Below are 22499 nucleotides of genomic sequence, written 5' to 3'. Positions count from 1 at the left end.
ACAGAGAGAGACTCTGTCTCAAAACAAACAAAAAAACAGCTTCTCCTATGGTTCAGCAAATCATGCCAACTACTATAGCCCTGAGCTATTGGAAGCAGAAGATGGTGAGTGAGGATCCAACCCCATCATTTACAGTAACCCCAGGGAATCAATGAGAAAGGTTTCTTGCCCTTAGCATTCAGGAATGAATCAAAAACGGGTCAGTGAAAGAGCTCATGCCAGGTAGTTCAATAAAAGGAATTTACTATAAGAAACTAGTTGCTCAACTAGTGGGAAAGCCAAAAGGCCAAACAGGGGAGAGTGGGAAAAAATAAGGAAGAGTGGGGCAGCACAGAGATTAACAACAGTAAGAAGTGTCTACTGTACTCATAGACAGAAGGCAAAGACAAATGCTATTGATATCCTGAGAGCTCAGGCTATCCAACAATGATGATATCACAAGAAAGGAATTGTTTGGCAAAACCATGAATGTAGGTGTAGCCACTGCTGAAGATGCCACCCAAAAGGGAAAGAAAAAGAAAAACCTAGTCTTCTTCCTTCTTCCTGCCCTATATACTCCTGCAAGAGGGTCCTCTTAGCTGAGATAGCTAGAAGTCAGTTGACAAGGAAGCCTGGGAAATGCAATTTTCAGAATTTAGTCCCTAACACTACAGAGTAAAGGTGGAAAATGGAATTAATTGCAAATAGTCAAATGACCTGCACAAGATATTCCTAAACCTTCAGATGCCAACTCAATTTGAAAGCTATATGATAACCCATAATTTATACAGATTTTTCAATACTGAACTATATTATCAAAATATTATTATCTTATGGAGCATGAAGAATAAAAACACAGACAACATTCTAGTTTGCTAGTTAATATAATTATTCAAGTGTTATTTACAAATGGGAAGCAACAATAATAGTAAGTAAAAAGTAAATTCTAATTGAAAATTATCATTTTCTGGTTATCAGTAGAAAAATTATGTCTTAGAATTTACACTAATATATATACATACTATAATCATTCCAGTAGTACCGTAAATTGCTATTTTTTAAAAAAACTCAACCATATTTAATAACAAGATGTGTCTCCTCTTGTGATTATTTTACTACTAAAGCATAAGAGGGTGGTTTACGTGCATCAGAAGTCCCCTTCAAAGCTGTTTCTCAGATTACTTGAAAAGAGCAGTTGAAGAGGCATGCAAACAGGTTTCAATAAGCCCAGTTCATATTTCTTCAACTGTGCTTTCCAAGGCCTTTCAGTTTAGCTGTTACTATAGAAAATATCATCATTCTTAGAGGAAAATTATTTGGGAATGAAATATTTCACTTCCTCCTCGGTAAGAAAGCAGAGAAAATAGGAAAGAAAAAAATATACAAGTAGATACATAACTGTGTATATCTAAATATAATTCAGTAAGGAGGTCAGTAATCTTATAAACAAATTAAAACCATACTGTAATAGAAGTTCAGATTTGTTTCAATTATGAGTCAGAAACAAGGAACAGAATTAAATTTTTGGTCTACAGTTATATAGTTACCAATATTTCTCCAACAGAATTTCTAGACATGGTGAAACTCTCCATTATATTTAATAACCATGCTTTTTTCCTCCTAAATGTCCTATTTTTTCTCTAAATGAGATAATGACCTTATAAGGTGCCATGTTTTGGCATAAAGTAACAGTATTAGTAAAAATGAAATTTCTATCAGATCTTACGTTAAAGAGGTCATCAAATGAAAGCATTTGGATTTTATCCTGAAAACAATGGGGAGTAATGACAGATTTTAAGCAATAATGTAATATAATCAGATAATTTGCTTTTTAACTTGGTGGCATAGTGGAGCAAGGACCAGAGAGAGGTGGGGTAGTTAGAAAGCTGTTGTACAAGTTCAGGGGGACCAATGTTGAGGACCTTATATAGGATAGAAGCTATAGGGTTAAAACAGTTGTGAGATATTATCCTCATACATTGAGGTGTTGTGATATATTACACTCATCCATTTAATTACAAAAAGAGGGAAACAAGAATGCATTGTACAATACTTTCTCCTATTATAATTCCATGAGGGAAATTCCACGAGGGACGAAAAGCTAAAACCACTGGTCAGGACAAAAATTTTGGGGTAGGAAAACAAACAGGGCAACAATACATATAAATCAGGAGGATCCACAAGACAGAGCTGTGATAAAGGGTGAGATTATAGAAAGGAACCCAACAAACAGGGAGATACATACAAGCCAGGTTCAGAGTGTGGACATATGTACATTTGGTAGAATTTGGCTATAAATATGTCTGGTCCAGGGTTTTCTTTGGTTGGTAGTTTTTTTATTATTGATTCAGTTTCAGAACTCAATATTGGTCTATTCACAATTTCAACCTCTTTCTGATTCAATCTTGGGAGACTGTGTGTTTCTGGAATTTAACCATTTACTCTACACTTTCTAATTGGTTTACATAAAGTTGTTCATAGTAGTCTCTGGGGATTATTGTATTTTTGTGGGAATAGTTGTAATATTGTATTTGTCATTCCTGATTGTACTTATGTGGATCTTTTTTCTTTGTTTATCTAGTTAGCAGTCTATTGATCTCATTTACTCTTTTAAAAAAACTAATCCTTGCTTTCATTGACGGTTTGTATAGATTTAATAACTAGTATCAATCCTAGTGAAACTATTCCAAAAAATTGAGAAGGAGAGACTCCTCCCTAACTCATTTTATGAAGCCACTCTCAGCCTAGTACCAAAAACTGGCACAGACATGACAAAGAAAGGAAACTTCAGGTCAATATTGCCAATGAATGCAGACACAAAAATTCTCAACAAAATACTAGAAAACTGAATCCAACAGCCCATCAAAAAAGTGAATTCACTAAAAAAAGCGAATTCACTACAATCAAGCAGGCTTTATTCCCAGGATGAATAAGTGTTATCTACCACATGAACAGAATTAAAAGCAAAAATCATATGACCATCTCAATAGACAAAGAAAAAGTTTTCCATAAAATCCAATATCCCTTCATGATAAAAACCTTCAACAGGCAGACTTGGTATCAAAGAGACATACCTCAACATGATAAAAGCCATCTCTGGCAAACCTATAGCCAATATCATACTGAATAGGAAACAGCTGGAAGCATTCACATTGAGAAATGGAACAAGACAGGGATGCCCACTCTCACCACTCTCATTGTACATAGTACTAGAAGTCCTAGCCAAGGCAATCAGGCAAGAGAAAGCAGTAAGAGGCATCCAAACAGAAACTGAAGAGGTTAAACTATGTCTTGTCACTGGCAATATGACTGTATACTTTGAAAACCCTAGAGACTCCAGGAAAAGGCTCTTAAAGCTGATCAACTATTTTATCAAGGTTTCACAATATCAATGTACAAATCAGTAGCATTTCTATACACCAATAGCATCCAGAATGGGAATCAAATCAAGAATACAATTCCATTTATTATACACTAGCCACAAAAAAAATGAAATACATGGACTACAGCTTGACCAACTGCTTAACTGAGACAACTACAAAACACTGCTAAAAGAAATCAGAGATGACACAAATAAATGGAAAGACATACCATGCTCATTGATTGGAACAATCAATATCATTAACATGGCCATACAGTCCAAAACAATTTACAAATTCAATGTTATTTCAACCAAATTACCAACATCATTTTTCACAGAATTAGAAAAAAATCATAAAATTCATATGGAACCAAAAAAGAGCCCAAGTACCCAAAGTAATCCTAAGAAAAAAGAACAAAACTGGAGAAATCACACTATCTAACTTCAAACTATACTCTAAGGCTACAGTAGCCAAAACAGTATGGTGCTGGCACTAAAACGGACACAGAGATCAATGGAACAGAACAGAAAATAGAGGCAGAAGAAATTTCTAAGCAGTAAAGCATACAAGAGGTGACTTGGGTGCTGTTAAAGGCATTCAGTTTTTTAAGGGAAGCAGAGCATAAAAGTTTGGAAAACATGCAGTCTGACAATGTGAAAAAAAAAAAAAAAACCCACTAGCGCCATGGCCTTTGTCTCACAGTCAGGCAGACTGGGGGCAGTCGTTCCTGCCAGAAGCTAGGGCATGACCCCTGGGCTGCCTGTCTCCACAGACCTGGTAAGAATCTCGGCCTCCTCGAGTGTGTCCTCCACCCCATGCCCAGCCTCCTCCTTGAACATGGTCTCCTCCTCTCACCCAGCCTCCTCTTTGCACTTGGCCCATATTCGCATGCAGCCTCCTCCTTGCGCCCAGCCTCTACTCATGCCTGGCCTCTACCTGCGTACCTGGCCTCCTGAAGTCTGCACCAAGCTCCAGAATCACAGCGTCTGCCTCTGAAAGGACTGCCCACACTGTGCTGGAGAAGCACGTGACCTTTGAGGACATGGTGGTGGACTTTAGCCAGGAGAAGTGGGGGCAGTTGAGCCTGCCCCGAGGACCCTGTGCCATGATGTAATGCTGGACACCTTCAGGCTTCTGGCCTCTGTGGGACATTGGTTACCAAAGCCAAACATCATCTCCCTGCTGGAGCAAGAGGCAGAGCCATGGGTGGTGGACTCTGGAGTTCTGCAAGGCATGTACCCAGGTGAGATATGGGGAGCCCTTTGGGGCTGAGAGGAGCCTGTCCATGCTTGCTCCCTGGTTTCTCTCTCTACATCTGCTCTCTAATTCTTCAGAGCAAATTTACTACTTAGTCTTAGTGAAGGTTTACCAAGCACCCATTTTGCTGTAAGTGATGACAACAAGTCCTCATCTCCACTGAATTTACATTCTTGGTGAAGGAGTTGGGGAGACAAACAATAAATCGGTAAAATAATAATAAAATGAGTTGGATGATTACAGATTGTGGTGAATGCTGAGAAAATGAAAATGAGTGATGAGGTAGACTAGGATGGGGGTGAGGAGACTTTAGCAGAGAGATGAGGGATAGCCTCTCTAAGGAGGTGATGTGACTTGAAGCCTAAGCCATGAGGCAGTCTGAGAGAACACTAGTATTTCAGGCAGAGGAAACAGCAGGTGCAAAGGCCTGAAGTGATGCATCAGTGATTGCATAGGAAAAGCACTCTGACCTCAGTGGCTTAAACCAAATAATTGTTTATAATTCATGTATCTGTGGGACAGTGGATCCAGGCTGGGTCCTGACATGTGCCTGTAGGGTGATTGATTGATAGCAGAGATATCCCAGCCCACAGACAGGCAATTTCCCATTGGCATCAGGTGGGAAGAATGGCCTGTCACCAGAGTCCAGGAGGAATGGCCAGTGTGGGAGAGGGTCATAGTAGGGTCCCTCCAGATCAATAACAGTCAGCCTTCACCCAGTTTATTAGCTTCCTGTTGCTTCTCCTGCAACAAGTTACAATTGATCCTTGAACAACAAGAGTCTGAACTGTGTGGGTCCATTTATACATGGATTTTCTTCTGCCTCAGCCACCCCTGAGACAGCAAGACCAACCCCTCCTCCTACTCCTCCTCAGCCTACTCACTGTGAAGACAATGAGGATGAAGATCTTTATGGTGATCCATATCCATTTAATGCATAGTAAATATATTTTCTCTTCCTTATGATTTTTAATAGCATCCTCTTTTATCTAGCTTACTTTAATGTATTATATAATACATATACAAAACATGTGTTAACTAAGGGCTGGGAGCGGTGGCTCACATGTATGGTCCCAGCACTTTGGGAGGCCGAGGCAGGTGGATCATTTGAGGTAGGGAGTTCAAGACCTGATAAACATGGTGAAACCCTGTCTCTGGGTTTCACCCAGAGAACAAACAAAACTGGATGTGGTGGTACATGCCTGTGGTCCCGGCTTCTCAGGAGGCTGAGGCAGGAGAATTGCTTGAACACAGGAGGCGGAGGTTGCAGTGAGCCAAGATCACATCACTGTGCTCCAGCCTGGGTGACAGAGCAAGACCACGTCTCAAAAAAAAAAAAAAAAAAAAAAGTGTTGACTATTGATTTTATCAGTATGATCACAGTAAGCTATTAGTAGTTAAGTTTTTGGGGAGTCAAAAGCTATACACAGATTTTCTATTGCACTGGGATCAGTGTCCCTAGCCCCCTCATTGTTCAAGGGTCAACAATACTACAAACTTCGTAGCATAAAGCAAAGAGAATTATCTTAAAGTTCTAGAGATCAGAAGTTCAAAATGAGTCTTGCTGGGATATAATAAAGACATCAGCCGGGCATCATTCCTTCTGGAGGCTGTAGGAAAGGGAAGAATCCATTTCTTTCTCTATTTCCTTTTTGCTTTTTAAGAGACGGAGTGTTGCTCTCTTGCCCAGGCTAGAGTATAGTGGTATGATCATGGCTCATGGCAACTTCGACCTTCTGGGCTCGGGTGATCCTCCTGCCTCAGCCTCCTGAGTAGCTGGTACTGCAGGTGTGTGTCACCATGCCTAGCTAATTTTTTTTTATTTTTGTGGAGACGGGGACTCACCATTTTGCCCAGGCATGTCTTGAACTCCCAGGCTCAGGCACTCCTCCTTCATTGGCTGCCCAAAGTGTTGAGATTACAGGCATGAGGCTCTGTGCCTGGCTAAGAATCCATCTGTTTGCATTTTTCAGCTTCTAGAGGCACCCACATTCCTTGGCTATAGCCTTGTCCATCTTCACAGTCAGTGAGGGCTTGTCAAGTCTCACATCTTATTCACTCTGACTCTGACCCTTCTGCCTCTTTTCCACATTTAAGGACCTTTGTGATTACACAAGTCCACTCGGAAAATCCAGTATAATTTCTCCCTTAATGTCAGCTGATTAGCAATGCTAATTCCTCACTCCCATATAATTGGAAACATATAGGTTCTGGGGTTAGGATGTGGGCATCCTGGAAAGCCACTATTCTGCCATTCACCCCTGGTTTAACTTTTTTTTTTAATTGAACTTTTCACTGAAGCATAACAATATGGGGAAGGTACCCACATCACACCTCTAGGCCACTGTGGGGTCAGGGTAGGGGCAGCATGCACCCAGGTCATGACTGTGCAGAGACGGCTGGGTACCCAGGGCAAAAAGGGAGTCCTGCCAGGAAGCAGGAGGAGGGAGTGCATTTGTTCATTCATTAAGCATGTATATTGAAGTCTTGCTATGGGTTATAGATACAGTGGTGAGCAAGGTGGACAGAAACCCCTACCCTCAGGGAGTTCCCAGTTAGTGAAACAGACAAAATAAGACAGATCAAAGTACTCTAATACACCATGGGTCATTTATCTTCCTCCTAGTGATGCATGTTGCAGCTATTCCTGTTTGTGGGGAGCAGATACATTCCTTTACATCTAGAGTGAGGTGGCACAACAGCATATGCTGCCAGGAAGAAGTTGGGTGTCAGCAGACTTCACCCATGCAGCACCTTTTTCTTTGTTGCCACCTGGCATCATGGAGGCCACTGTAGCTGGGGCCTGGTTCCCACATTGCTCCTTCCAAGTCCAGTGCATCCATGCATCTGAATGCTCTCTCCTGGGCATCCCCGCTGCACCCTCCTCTATGCTCCCCTCACAGACTCCACCCATACTCCTTGTGCCAACTGCTTTTTCCTTCCTCTCCCCTTCCTTTCCTTATTCTGTTCTTTCCTCTTCCTTTCCTTATTCCTTACTTTCCTCTTCCTTATTCTGTTTCTCCCTCTGTCTCTTCCTTTCTTGGTTTGCAAAACTATATTTTTAAATAGTCAACGCCACTTGTACCTTGAACTTTCAAAATCATTATTTTAATCCTTCCTCTTCCCATCTCACCACAAACTCTTTTGCCCTGGAACAGAGATTAAGGGACATTTCCAGTTTTTGCTTCTTTCAGACTTGGAAACTAGACCCAAAGTCAAACTGTCAGTTCTAAAGCAAGGTATCTCTGAAGAAATATCCAACAGTGTCATCTTGGTAGAAAGATTCCTGTAGGATGGTCTGTGGTACTGCAGGGGTGAGGACACTGTAAGCCACTGGGAATGGAATTCTGAGAGCCTAGAGAGCCTGGCAGTGCTGGCAGCCTTCATGCCTATGAAGATGCCTGTTCAGGAGCAGTAGCAGAGGAATGGGTTTAGGAAAAACGTAAGTCTGAACCCTGATTTCCCACATCAAACAATGACTCCTGAACGACAAGGCCCTCACACGTGGGGAACACATGGAAAAATGGAGAAGTCAGACCTAAATGTTCTACAGAAAACCTATGTAAAAGAGAAACCCCACAAATGTCAGGAATGCGGAAAGGCCTTTAGTCACAGCTCAGCACTTATCGAACACCACTGTACGCACACAGGAGAGAGACCTTATGAATGTCACGAATGCAGAAAAGGCTTCCAAAACGGCTCAGCACTTACCAAACACCAGAGAATCCACGCTGGGGGGAAACCCTATAAAACGCACTCAGTGTGGGAGGACCTTCAACCAAACTGCCCCGCTGATCCAGCACCAGATAACTCACACAGGTGAGAAGCCCTATGAGTGCAGCGAATGTGGGAAATCCTTCAGTTTTAGGTCCTCCTTTAGCCAACACAAGTGAACTCACACAGGCGAGAAGCCCTACAAGTGCAGCAAGTGTGTGAAAGCCTTCCAGCAAAGCATCCACCTCACCCAGCACCTGTGAATCCACACTGGGGAGAAACCCTATCAGTGTGGTGAGTGTGTCAAGGCCTTCAGCCACAGCTAGTCCTTGACCAAGCACCAGCAAATCCACACAGGGGAGAAGAACTGCAAGAGCCATGAGTGTAGAAAAGCCTTCACCAAGATCACACCACTGATTCAGCACTGGAGGACCCACATAGGAGAAAAGCCCTATAAGTGCAGTGAGTGTGGGAAAGCCTTCAGCCACAGCACACTCCTGACCAAGCATTGGAGGATTCACACAGGAGAGAAGCCCTACGGATGCAACCAGTGTGGGAAAACCTTCAGCCACAGCTCCTCACTCAGCCAGCACAAGCAGATGCACACAGGACAGAAGCTGTTTGAGTGCAGTCAATGTGGGAAGGCCTTCCAGCAGAGCACACGCCTCACTCAACACCAGTGAATCCACAGACAGGAGAAGCCCTACGAATGCAATGACTGCAGCAAGGCATTCAGCCACAGCTCATCCCTCACCAAACATCAGCAAAACTACACTGGGGAGAAGCCCTACGAATGCAACCAGTGTGGCAGAGCCTTCAGCCGGCTTGCTCCCCTCATTCAGCATCACAGGATCCACACAGGAGAGAAACTCTATAGATGTAACCAGTGTGGCAGAGCCTTCAGCCAGATCTCCCTTCTCATTGAACACCAGAGGATTCACACCAAGAAAAAGCCCTACAGGTGCAATAGGTGTGGGAAATCCTTCAACCACAGGTCCTTCCTCAGCCAGCACAAAAGGACACACACTGGGGAAAAGCCTTACGAGTGTCACGATTGTGGAAAGTCCTTTAGGCAGAGCACCCACCTCACTCAGCACTGAAGGATTCACACAGGAAAGAAGCCATATGCATGCAGGTACTGTGGAAAGGCCTTTATACACAGCACCTCCATTACCAAGCACCAGAGAACTCACATTGGATAAACCCACTCCACATGTGCTGGGGACATAGGAAGACCTTAAGCCACAGCTCATCCCTTTCTAGATTTGACCCAATCATATACATGAGAAACATATATTCATACACAAGTCTTTTCACATGGCACACCTCTCAGACACCCTCAGAGAGTTTATACTGATGGGAAATTACCATGGAACCACCAAGCTCTATGTCATCCATCCCTGCAGCCAAACAGTAGGGAAATGTGGAGATAATCAACACTCAGGACCTTTAGCCTTGAATGCCCATTAGTGTTACATTATAGAACCTACAAAAAATAAATGGAACAAATGTAGTGGATCCAGGGAAAGCTTTTGTCCAAGGATTCACCGTATTCTAAACCAGAGATGTTCAAGTTGGTGAGAAACCCAAAAAATGCCTTTCATATACAAGAACCAAATGAAGTCAGAATTTGCCATTATTGCACACTACATTTTTCAGAGGGGAAGTGCTTATGAATGGTGCAGGTTGACTCTGATACTCCCAAATGACAATATGGCAGAGTGTTCCAGAAATGAGAGAGGCATCATTATGGAATCACTATGGATACTGACTGTCTCAGTAAAAAGCTGTCTGATTTGTGTGTACATTGTTTGATCAGGGTACCTGGCAGTCAGTCACAGATTGGAATTCCACATGACAAAGTATCAGTGTACTATAAACAGGCTTTTAATTATCCCTGCATTATTCTGCAGTTAGTCTTTATATGCAATGATATTTAAAGGCTTTGCATGGGAAGACTCAAAATGTAAAGCTGCTTCCAAAAAAAAAATCCCACTTTCTGAGGAGAAATTCAAGCCAGCTGCAGAAATCTGCATAAGTAATGAGGAGCTGAATGTTAATGCCCAAGACAATGGAAAAAAAATGTCTCCAGGGCATGTCAGAGACTTCTGTGGCAGCCCCTGCCATCACAGGCCTGCAGACTTAGGAAGAAAAAATGGTTTCATGGGCCAGGTCCAGGGTTCCTCTGCTGTGTGCAGTCTAGGGACTTGATGCCCTGCATCCCAACTGCTCCAGCCATGACCAAAAGTGGCCAAGGTATAGCTCAGGCTGTTGCTTCAGAGGGTGGAAGCACCAGGCCTCGGCAGCTTCCATGTGGTATTGAGCCTGCAGGTGCACAGAAGTGAAGAATTGAGGTTTGGGAACCTCTGCCTAGATTTCAGAGTATGTATGGAAATGCCTGGATGCCCAGGCAAAAGTTTCCTGCAGGGACACAGCACTCATGGAAGACCTCTGCTAGGGCAGTGCAGAAGGGAAATGTGAAGTCAAAGCCCTCACACAGAGTCCCTACTGAAGCACCACCTAGTGGAGATGTGAGAAGAGGGCCACCATCCTCCAGACACCAGAATGGTAGATGCACTGATAGCTTGCACTGTGCGCCTAGAAAAGTCACATGCACTCAATGCCAGCCCATGACAGCAGCCAGGAAGGGGGCTATCCCATGCAAAGCCACAGAGGCAGAGCTGCTCAAGGCCATGGGAGCCCACCTCTTGCATCAGCATGACCTGGTGTAAAACATGGAGTCAAAGGAGATCATTTTGGAGCTTTAGGATTTGACTGCCCTGGTGGATGTTGGACTTACTTTCCCATAGTCCCTTTGTTTTGGCCAATTTCTCCCATTTGGAATGGCTGTATTTACCCAATGTCTGTACCCCCATTGTATCTAGGAAGTAACTAACTTGCTTTTTATTTTACAGTCTGATAGGTAGAAAGGACTTGCCCTGTCTCAGATGACACTTTGGACTGTGGACTTCTGAGTTAATGCTGAAATGAATTAAGACTTTGGGGGACTGCTGGAAAGGCATGATTGGTTTTAAAATGTGAGGACATGAGATTTGCGGGGGGCTGGGGCAGAATGATATGGTTTGGCTCTGTGACCCCACCCAAATCTCATCTTGTAGCTCCCATAATTCTCATATGTTGTGAGAGGGAGCCAGTGGGAGATAATTGAATCATGGGGGCAGGTCTTGTAATAGTGAGTAAATCTCATGAGATCTGATAGTTTTAAAAATGGTAGTTGCCCTACACGAGCTCTCTCCCCTTGCCTACTGCCATCCATGTAAGACATGACTTGCTCCTCCTTGCCTTCCACCATGGTTGTGAGGGTTCCCCAGACATGTGGACATGTAAGTCCATTAAAACTCCTTCTTTTGTAAATTACCAAGTCTCAGGTATGTCTTTATCAACAGGGTGAAAAACAGACTAATAAAAAAAGTGAAAAGACACCCACTGAAGGAGAGAAAATATTTGCACACTATCCATATGACAAGAGATTAAGAACCAAAATACAGAAGGAGTTTAAACAACCCTACTTTTTAAAAGAGCTAATAATCCAATTAAAAATGGGCAAAAGACCTGAATAGACATTTCTCAAAAGAAGACATACAAATGACCAACAAGTTTATGAAAATTTGCTCAAATTTATTGATCATCAGAGAAATGCAAATTAAAACTACAATGAGGTGTCGTTTCACCCCAGTAAAAATGGCTTTTATCTAAAAGACAGGCAATAACAAATGCTGGCAAGGATGTGGAAAAAATGGAAACTTCATACACTGTTTGTGGGAATATACATTAATTTATGGGCACTATGGGAACAGTATGGAGGTTCTTCAAAAAAAATACAAATAGAGCTACCATATAGCTAGCAGTGGCATATCCCACTGCTAGGTATATACCCGAAAGTAACAAAATTAGTATATCAAAATGATATCTGCACTCCCATGTATATTGCAGCATTATTCACAATAGAAAAGATTGGAAATAGGAAAGATTTGCTATATGCACACTTAGCAAATCTCTCCTATTGTCCCATAGCAAGACATGACTTGCTCCTCCTATATTCCACCATGGTTGTGAGGCTTCCCCAACCACATGGAAGTGTAAGTCCATTAAAGCTCTTTCTTTTGTAAAGTTGTGCTGTCTTTATCCGCAGGGTGAAAATGGACTAATACAAAAGTGAAGAGACAATCCACTGAAGGAAAGAAGTATCTCATGTACTCCATAAATATATAAACCTATCATGTAACCACAAAGATTGAAATTAAAATATTTTTAAAATACTAGTAGTAATTTTATATACCAAGAATGACTAAGCTGAGAAACAAATCAAGGAGGCAATCCCATTTACAATAACTACAAAAAAATAAAATATCTAGGAATACATTTAACCAAGGAGATGAAATATTTCTACTAGAAAAACTGCAAAACACTGATGAAAAATATATGGATGATATAAACACATGAAAAAACATCCCATACTCATGGAGCAGAAGAATTAATACTGTTAAAGTGATCACACTGCCCAAAGCAAGCTACAGATTCAATGCAATCCCTATCAAAATACTGACATTATTTTTCATAGAACCAGATAAAGCAATCCTAAAACTCATAGTGTACCTAAAGGAGCCCAGATAGCCAAAGCAGTTCTAAGCAAAAAGAACAAAGCTGGACATATCAAATTATCTGGCATCAAATTACACATACTACAAGGCTATATTAACCAAAACAGCACAGTACTGGTTTAAAAATAGACACCTAACATCAATGAAAGAATAGAGAACCTAGAAATAAAGCCACCTATCTCCAGCCAACTACACATACACTGGGAAGAGGACACTGCTTTCAATAAATGGGTACTGGTAATATTGTATTGCCACCTGCAGAAGAATGAAACTAGACTCCTATCTCTTGGCATGCACAAAAGTCAACTCAAGATGGATTAAAGACTTAAATGTAAGACTTAAAACTATAAAAATACTATAAGAAAAACTATGAAAACCTCCTTTGGACATTGGTCTAGGCAAATAATTAATGACTAAGGCCTGAAAAGTATTAGCAACAAAAACAAAAATAAATATATGGGACTTAATTAAACTAAAAAGCTTCCACACAGCAAAAGAAATAACCAACACAATGAACAGACAACATGTGGAATGGGAGAAAATACCTGCAAAGTATTTATCGGACAGGGGACTAATATCCAAACTTTATCCAATTTTTACAAAAATGTCACAAAAAGGTGAATATCCAATATCCAAAATTTATAAGGAACTCAAACAACAACCACAACAAAATAAATAACCCCATTAAAATAGGCAAAGGACATGAATAAATATTTTTTAAGAGAGAACATTACAAATGGCAAATAAACACATTTTTAAAATGTTCGACATCATTAAGCATCAGAGAAATGCAATTAAAAGTACAATGAGGTATCATTTTATACCAATCAGAATGAGTATTATTAAAAAGCAAAAAAATAATAGATGTTGTTGAGGATGCAGAGACAAGAGAATGCTTATCAACTGTTGGTAGGAATGTAAATTAGCACAACCTCTATGGAAAACAGTATGGAGATTTTTCTAAGAACTAAAAATAGAACTCATTCAATACCATTCAATTAAAAGAGATTTTAATCTCTTAGATTAAATCTCTAAGAAGAAAAAGAAATCATTATGTAAAAATCAAAGAAAAAGAAATCATTATGTAAAAAAGTTACCTGCACTCCAATGTTTATTACAATACTATTTAAAATAGCAAAGATGTGGAATCAACCTAAATGTCACTCAATGCAGGACAGCATAAAGAACATGTGATATACAATGGAATACTATTCAGCCATTAAAAAAAAAATAAATCATGTCTTTTGCAGCAACATGGATGGAACTGGAGGCCATTACCCTAAGTAAAATAACTCAAAAGCAGAAAGTCAATACACATGCTCTCATTAATAAGTGAGAGCTAAATAATATGTATACATATAGAATCTGGAATAATAGCCCTTGGAGACTCAAAAAGGTAGGGGGGTTCAGGGAATGAGAGATGAGAAATTACTTCATGGGTACAATGTATACTATTTGGGTAATAGTTACACTAAAAGCCCAAACTTTACCACTATGCAATATATCCATGTATCAAAACTGCATTTGTACCCCTTAAATGTATTCAAATAGAAAACTTAAGGTGCTAATGGTGTTATATCCAACAGCAGAAAGTCCATGGCATGAAATGTTTACAGAGATATGAAAAATAACTGCACTAGATATTCCTAATCAATCACTTATAAGAAGCAGGGATCTATGTGACTGTGTATATGATACTATTAAACATTTTTGAAAATTTAATGACATTGACTGGTTCCTCCTGAGGTTACCGGACAACATGGTTAAGAAAAGGTGGGGGGATGAGTTCAGGGATTCAAACTCCCAGCAAAAACACCTAATAAATAACCTAAGAGCTTCTGTGTGTACCCTGAAGGAGATCTTCACTTTCTGTAGCTGCAAGGCTGAAATTGCTGAAGATCAAATGTAGAACCTCATCCTATGACTTGATGAATTACAAGGCAAGTTAAACACCAGCCTGGCGGAGTGCATATTGTTAACATGAAGGCATTGATTTGGAAACACGGGATTGTGAAAGTTAGGATGTGGATGTGTGGGAAGGCCCTCCAGGGTCACTGACACTCTAAATTCTGAAGAGTCTTCTTTGCCCTAACTAATATATATCTTTTCTAAAATGTCCTCACTCATCTAATTTATTATTATTATTATTATTATTATTATTATTATTACTATGTATATTCTGGTAAGGAAGCTCACATTTTTAATAGTTAGCTAGCTATCTGTATGTATATATGCACACACACATACATACATACATACACACACATTAAGATGGATAGTAGGTATCATCCCTCAATAAAATGTAAGAAAACTGGCTCCTTTTTCAAACCAAGATATGAACTGCAGCCTGAATCAAAGTCTGTCCACTTAACCACTCTACTGCAAGTCTCATGTATTACTAGCACAGATCTAATTGATATAACCAATTGTTCATAAATTGTTGGGAAAATATGCATTATTTATTTGGTGATTACATGGTAAGATTGAACAATTTCTTTTACTGAGTGTTTTTTGAAGGGATGGAAAAAGACTGCAGCGGGGTTAAAGAAAAGATGTTATGAGAAAGGAATATGAATTATTGCAGGCTGTATGTAAATCAAGATATTTAATCTTTAAAATGGGGATAATCTTTATTCCCACAGAGTTGTTAATTATTGTAAAAGGTCCTTACGTCTTTAACTAACATAAGAAAGAATTAAAGATATTTTGTAGGCATCAAGTACATATAAGACAAGGCACTAGTACAAGATTTATAGAAAATAAAAAGCCATTGTGCTTAATTATGCGGACAGTATTCAAGTCTGGCTGGAAGTACAATACTACAATACTGCATTATGGGCTGAATCATGTCCTCTCAAAATTCCTACGTTGAAGTCCTAGGATCTTTATAGAGGTAATCAAGTTAAAATGAGCTCATTAAAGTAGGTCCCAATCCAATGTGACTGACATTTTTGTAAAAAGTGGGAATTTGGAATATAGACATACAGGGAGAACACCATGTACAGATGAAGGCAGAGATTAGAGTGATGCTTCTATAAGCCAAGGAGCACCAAAGATTGCTAACAACCTGTAGGAAGCTAGGGGAGAAACACAGAACAGATTCTTCCTCATAATTCTTAGGGGGAATCAGTCCTGCTAATACCTTGATCTCAGACTTCTAATCTCCAGGACTGTGAGACAATACATTTCCGTTTTTTAATTCACTCAGTTTGTGGTACTTTGTGACAAACTGAATACTGTTAAAGTGAGAAAAAATAAATATCTGTTGTTTAACCCACTTTGTAATACTTTATTATATCAGCCTTATCAAACCTATACAATATGACATAATCAATGAGCAACATCCTGCATAAACAAATTTTCAATTGTTTGCCATAAACAACCAATGCTTTTAAGGTTCAGAAACAACTATTATATAATTGATATTGATATGTCCCTTCAGCCACACATATACATAAATATGCACACACATGCATGCATGTATGTGTGTATGTATTTGCATACATGCATGTATATGAATAACTAATTTCATTGATTATTCAGAACCAATGAAAATTAATAATTATTTGTAAAATAAAATTATGTTTACCTTTCTTACTAACATTTTCAACATATTCTGAGTCTCTGCTAAGTGACAATTAGAGCATGAGGTTGAGAACATCAAGAGCTAAACAAGATCTAGTCCCTCCTGTATGAGAATACACAATCAAGTCCTTATCTCCACTGTCAGAATACCCACAGTATTTGCCAATTATGAGGAAATTTTACCTCTGTTCTTTAGTTTGTATTCAATTAGGTCTGCTGTCTAATTGTTTGTTTTATAGGGAAGTCTCCTCTCCCCCCAAGACTAAGTTCTACTGTAAGCATGTCATACAGAACTAGACAGATATTACTCAATAACTCATAATTGATAATACAGTCAAACATGAGGGTTTTAGTCCAAAACAAAAAAGTATCTTGGAAAGTAGTTTCTAAAATATAAAGTACTATATAAGCATTTGTTAATATTACCATCAATTATATTTTTAATCATTTATAACAACAAAAATTTGATATTCCCAAGTTAATTCCTTCAAAATTTTTTCCCATAAAACTTGTCCCATTATTGTGAAATATTAAATGACTTGAATTGCACTGAATGGTCACATAAAATTCAATTCTGAAAAAAAAAATGTCTTACCAGACAAACTTAAAAGGAAAAGCCTTTAATATACTTACCACTTTCAAAGCAAGCATCAAAGAGAAGATGTCCTTTCTTGGGCTGTCCACAATATCCAGTTGGAAGCACTATATATTTGCTCACATTCCCTCCGATGGCATCATCATTTCCCATATCATTGCCTATTAAAAAAAAATTGTCTCATGTTAAGTAAAAGTCAAAGTATATTCAGCAATAGAAGTCCAGTCAGATTTTTATTGTTAGTTACCCCTTCCCTAGTCACCAAGTGTTTAACCAAGCAGAAAGAAGTTAACATCACATTGTGGTACAGTGAAAAAAGGCTACATTATCAAACAAAATGATATAGCGTCAAATGTCAACTCAAATACATGCTAATTCTCTGTGCCCCAAAGCCATCAACCTAATATCTTTATACTTCAGTTCCTATCATCCATAAAATGTGAACAGTAAACTCATCTTCCAAAGTTGTGTTATTAGAATTGTATATAAACTATAAAAAATCTTCTATCATTATCAAAATCCAAGATATATTCATTAAATTGCATCAGCCATTTAATATATAAATAATTTACATAATTTGACAGAAACATACATTCAATTATTTAAATTTGAATAAAGCAGTTATTCTATAAATAGCATTATGACTTCCAGATGCTCCACCGGAAACAATCTGAGAAACACTGAATTAGCATAGATGTTCTATTTCCTAACAGGAACTTTAATTTTTAAAAGTTTTTGAAGTTTCACTTTCACCTAAGATGTAGAAAAATGGAAAGAGCATCCCTTCTACCCTAACAATGACAAATATCTCAATTAAGTACAAAATCATAACTTTCCCAAATCTATCAGAGAACGGAGTTTGAAGAGCAGCTAAATCATCCAATGTCAAAGGAAAGTCAAGCCCCACCAAAAAGAGCATGGGAAGCAAGGACTGACTCCTCCATGGCAGAGCACAAGAAGAAGTAATGCTGGGTCCCATACAAGTTAGTAAAAAAGCTAAGCTAATTTTTAAATATTATTAAATGTCAAATAAGGAAATACAAGAGTGTGGAACTACTGAGTCATAGACACAAAGGGAATTCACATCCATTTGAAGACTCTGCTGTACAGGTCTCTACCAGATATTCAGAAGGAAGATTACAGGCAGGTAGGTAGACCAGAAAATGTTTTCCTTTGTGGTACAGGCCTACAGAAGGAGAGAGCCTTCTGTAATAGGAAAGGTATGAAGTCCCTTATGGGAAAAACAGCCTTACATGACTAGGGGAGCAATAACGAACTTATCACCTGAGTGCAAAAGTGAGAGGACGAGAAACAATAAAGGAAAACTCGTCTACACCTGAAGGAGTGGTAAACATTCCCAGAGAATATTATAAGTATTATTCGTCACTATAAATGGATATACTTCTTTCCAGGTCATTTGTGTAGGGGCTTGTGTCAACCTAGTCTGGAAATAAACTAGGTTTGAGTTTCACTGTTGCTATGGTCATCTTAAATACTCAATCACCCCAGCCAGCCCCTTCCCTCAAAAATAAAATAGCACTAGAATAATTTGAAGCTAGTTGGATACTGAAGATAACCATAGCAACAAAGAAACTCAAACACACCTTAACTCCAAGCTAGGTTGACACAAGCCCCCACCCAAATGAGCTGGAAAGAGATATATCCATTTATAGTGACAAATAATATTTGCAAGTACTATAAATACTATAAAAACAGTAGTATTCTCTACTCTTCTGGTATTCTATAATAAATTGTGAGACATAGCCAAAATATCAAGAAAAAACAACCTACTATCTAGGGAAAAAATGATACACAGGACCAGACATAGAAATGACCAGATACTGGAATTATCACACAATGAATTTTAAATAAAGCTTAATATGTTAAAGGCTGTAGTGGAAAATGAGAACAAAATTCATGAAGAAATGGGAAATTTCATCAGTAAGACACAAACCACAAGAATAATACAAAAGGAAATGATAAAACCAAAATCACACTAATAGTGATGAAGAATGCCTTTAATGCATTCATCAGTACACTTGGCACAGCTGAAAAATAAATCAGTAAACTTTAGATCAATAAAAATAATCTAAACATAAATGCAAAGGGAAATAGGAAAGGCAAAAGGGAAAAAAGAGCAGAGCATCCAAGAGCTGTGGAATAGTATCAGCCAATCTAAAATATATATATAATTGGGATTCCCGAGGATATAAGAGTAAGAATGAAGCAGAAAGATATTTGAAGATATAATGTCTGAGAATTTTCCAAAGGTAATGAAAGATATTGAGCTACAAATCCAAACAGTAACTAGTAGAATAAATATATTATTAAAAATTATATATATATTATGCTTAAAGAGATAAATCACATACAAATGAACTAAGATAAAAATACATATTTCTCTTTGAAATACATAAACTGTGAAAACCAAAAGTCAAGGTAATGATATATTGAAATTACTGGGAAAAAGTCAATGTAAAATTTTATACCAATTGAAAATATCTTTCAAAGATGAAGTACAAACTAAAGGTATTTTAAGAAAAATAAAAGCTGAGATAATTTATTATAAACAGTCCTGTGTTGTAAGAAATGTCAACAAAAGTTCTTCAGCCAGAAGAGAAATAATAGCAGCTATAAACTAAGGTCCACACAGAGAAATGAAGAGCTCCAGAAATGATATAAATAAAGGTAAATATAAATTTTCTTATTTTCAATCACTCTAAAAGATAAATGACTATAGAAAAAATAGCAATGTATTGTATGTTTATGCCATATGAAAAAGTAAAATATATTACAAAAATTGCACAAAAGATAGAAGAAGATGGCTGACTAGAGGTGCCTGACACTTGCCTTATTCACAAGGAAGGGGCCAGTGTCAGGCACCTCCAAAAACAAGTAGATAACCACACATCGAATAAAGTGCCTAAGCGAGAACACTGGAATTCAGCAGGGAAGTAACAGGGACCCTCTGAGGCATGAAAGGAGAGGGAAGTGAAGCAACTGGCCCAGCCATGATTGTCTCAGATCCAAGAAAAGTTCCCCATTGCAAAGGAAAGGTAAGTAAAAGATGCCCAGTGCTGCATATTCCCATCACAGATGCCTGCAATAGCCACAGGAGAGTCTAGCATAGAAAGTCATCTGGAGTGCATTGCAATTGCGTTGTTCTACAGAGGAAATTCACACTCCGTTCTACTCACCCCCTGAACCCTAAGCAGGTGCAACTTGCCACCATGTTGAGAACTAATCCCCCATCAGGCTACATCTTGCCCTGGGGCCTAGCTGCTCCTGAATCTCCCCATCCCTGGAGCCCCAAAGACATCCTCCCTCATCCAAACAGAGGGCTGCTGCATTATGATGCCAGCTGGACCCAGCAATACATCTGGGTCCCCAGCACTGTAGCCATATAGTGTCCTAAATCACCCAAAACAGGCAGTATAGCATACAAGGGAGGCTGCCCACTGGACAAAAGGAGCAAAAATGCACAGTTCCCAGAGTCTGAAAACCATCTTCCCAAGGACACTGCCATCAACAAAAACAACACACCTCCAGCTGAAGGGTCACTGCACACCTGAATGCACCACCACAGAGCTTGAGAATAAGCCTGCCTATGTATGTCATCCAGGATATGATGGTTTTATAGATGGTTGGCATTTCCCCAATTGGCAATCATTTTCTCTCCTGCTGCACTGTGAAGAGGTGCTTTCTGCCATAACTGTATGTTTCCTGAGGTCTCCCCAGCCATGTGGAATGGTGAATCAATTAAACCTCTTTTCTTTATAAATTATCCAGTCTGAGTATTTCTTCCTAGCAGCATGAGAATGGACTAACACAAATACAAACAAAGAAGTTACTATGTAATGATAAAGAGATCAATTCAGTAACAGGATATAACAATGCACCCAAGACCAGAACATCCAGATATATAAAGAAAATATTATTAGAACTAAAGAGAGAAATAGACCCCAATACAATCATAGTGGGAAACTTCAAAACTCCCACAATCAGCATTGGACACATCATATAGAAAGAAAATCAACACATTATCTGCACTATAAACCAAATGGACCTAACAGACATTTACAGAACATTTCATCCAAAAGCTGCAGAATACACGTTCTTCTTATCAGCACATGGAACAGTTTCATGGATAGAGCATATGTTAAGTCACAAAACAAGTCTCAAGAAATTTCAAAAAATCAAAATCATATCAAATATCTTGTCATACCACAATGGGATAAAACTAGAAATCAATAACAAGAGTATCTCTGGAGGTGGTAAAAATAGACAGCAATGAAACAACATGTTTCTGTATTACCATTAGATCAATGAAAAAATTAGGAAGAAAAATTTGAAAACTTCTTGAAGCAAATGTAAAAGCAAACACAACATACAAAAACCTATGTGATAAAGCAAAAGCGGTGCTAAGGATATTTCACAACAATAAGTTACAAAATCAATAAAGCGGAAAGATTTTAACAACATAATGCTGTACATCAAGAAAGTGGAAAAGCACAAATAAACCAAATGCAAAATAAGTAGAAGAAAACAAATAATAAAGATCAAAGCAGAACTAAACAAAATAGAATCTAAAAAAATACAAAGGATAAGCAGAATGAATTAAAACGTGGTTTTTTGAAAAGATAAAATTGACAAACTGCTAGCTAGCTAAACAAGACAAAGAGAGAAGACCCAAATAAATAAAATCATAAATAATAAAAGACATTACAGCTGATACCATAGAAATACAAAGGACCATTAGAGACTACTATGAACAATTATGTGCTATCAAATTGGAAAACCAACAGAAGAATGTATAAATGTGTGAACATATATAATCTATAAAGACTGAACCAGAAATAAATAGAAAACCTGAACAGACTAATAATGAGTAGTAAGATTGAATGAGTAATTTTAACAACCTCCCAATGAAGAAAGCGCAGGAGCAAAGGGCTATACATCTGAAATCCACAAAACTTTTTTAAAAGAACTAATATCAATTCTCAAACTATTCTAAAAAGTGAAAGAGAATTCTTTCTAACTCATTCTATAAAAACAGCATTACTGGCGGAGCAAGATGGCCGAATAGGAACAGCTCCAGTCTCCAGCTCCCAGGGCAAGCAACACAGAAGACAGGTGATTTCTGCATTTTCAAATGAGGTACTGGGTTCATCTCACTAGGGAGTGCTGGACAATCGGTACTAGTCAGCTGCTGCAGCTGACCAGCGAAAGCTGAAGCAGGGAGAAGCATCACCTCACCTGGGAATCGCAAGGGGTAAGGGAATCCATTTTCCTAGCCAGGGGAACTGAGACACACAACACCTGGAAAAGGAGGTAACTCCCACCCCAATACTGCACTTTATCAAGGGTCTTAGCAAACTGGCACAA

General features: G+C 38.8%; 1 protein-coding gene and 1 pseudogene across 6 annotated transcripts in view; one reads left to right on the top strand and one right to left on the bottom strand.

Annotated features, from left to right (window-relative positions):
- Positions 1-22499, bottom strand: part of LOC103224854 (AGBL carboxypeptidase 4) — a 1478618-nt gene that overhangs the window by 1280389 nt on the left and 175730 nt on the right. For all 6 annotated transcript variants that reach the window (XM_073007314.1, XM_073007316.1, XM_073007315.1 and 3 more), the window contains exon 2: positions 17153-17275. In XM_073007314.1, coding sequence (XP_072863415.1) covers positions 17153-17275 — 123 coding nt within the window. The remainder of the gene's footprint in view (positions 1-17152; positions 17276-22499) is intronic.
- Positions 4086-9514, top strand: LOC140709378 (uncharacterized; annotated as a pseudogene).

This window comes from Chlorocebus sabaeus, chromosome 20 (genome assembly GCF_047675955.1).
Source record: "Chlorocebus sabaeus isolate Y175 chromosome 20, mChlSab1.0.hap1, whole genome shotgun sequence".
Lineage (NCBI taxonomy): Eukaryota > Metazoa > Chordata > Mammalia > Primates > Cercopithecidae > Chlorocebus > Chlorocebus sabaeus.
This window is presented reverse-complemented; position numbering and strand designations above follow the sequence as displayed.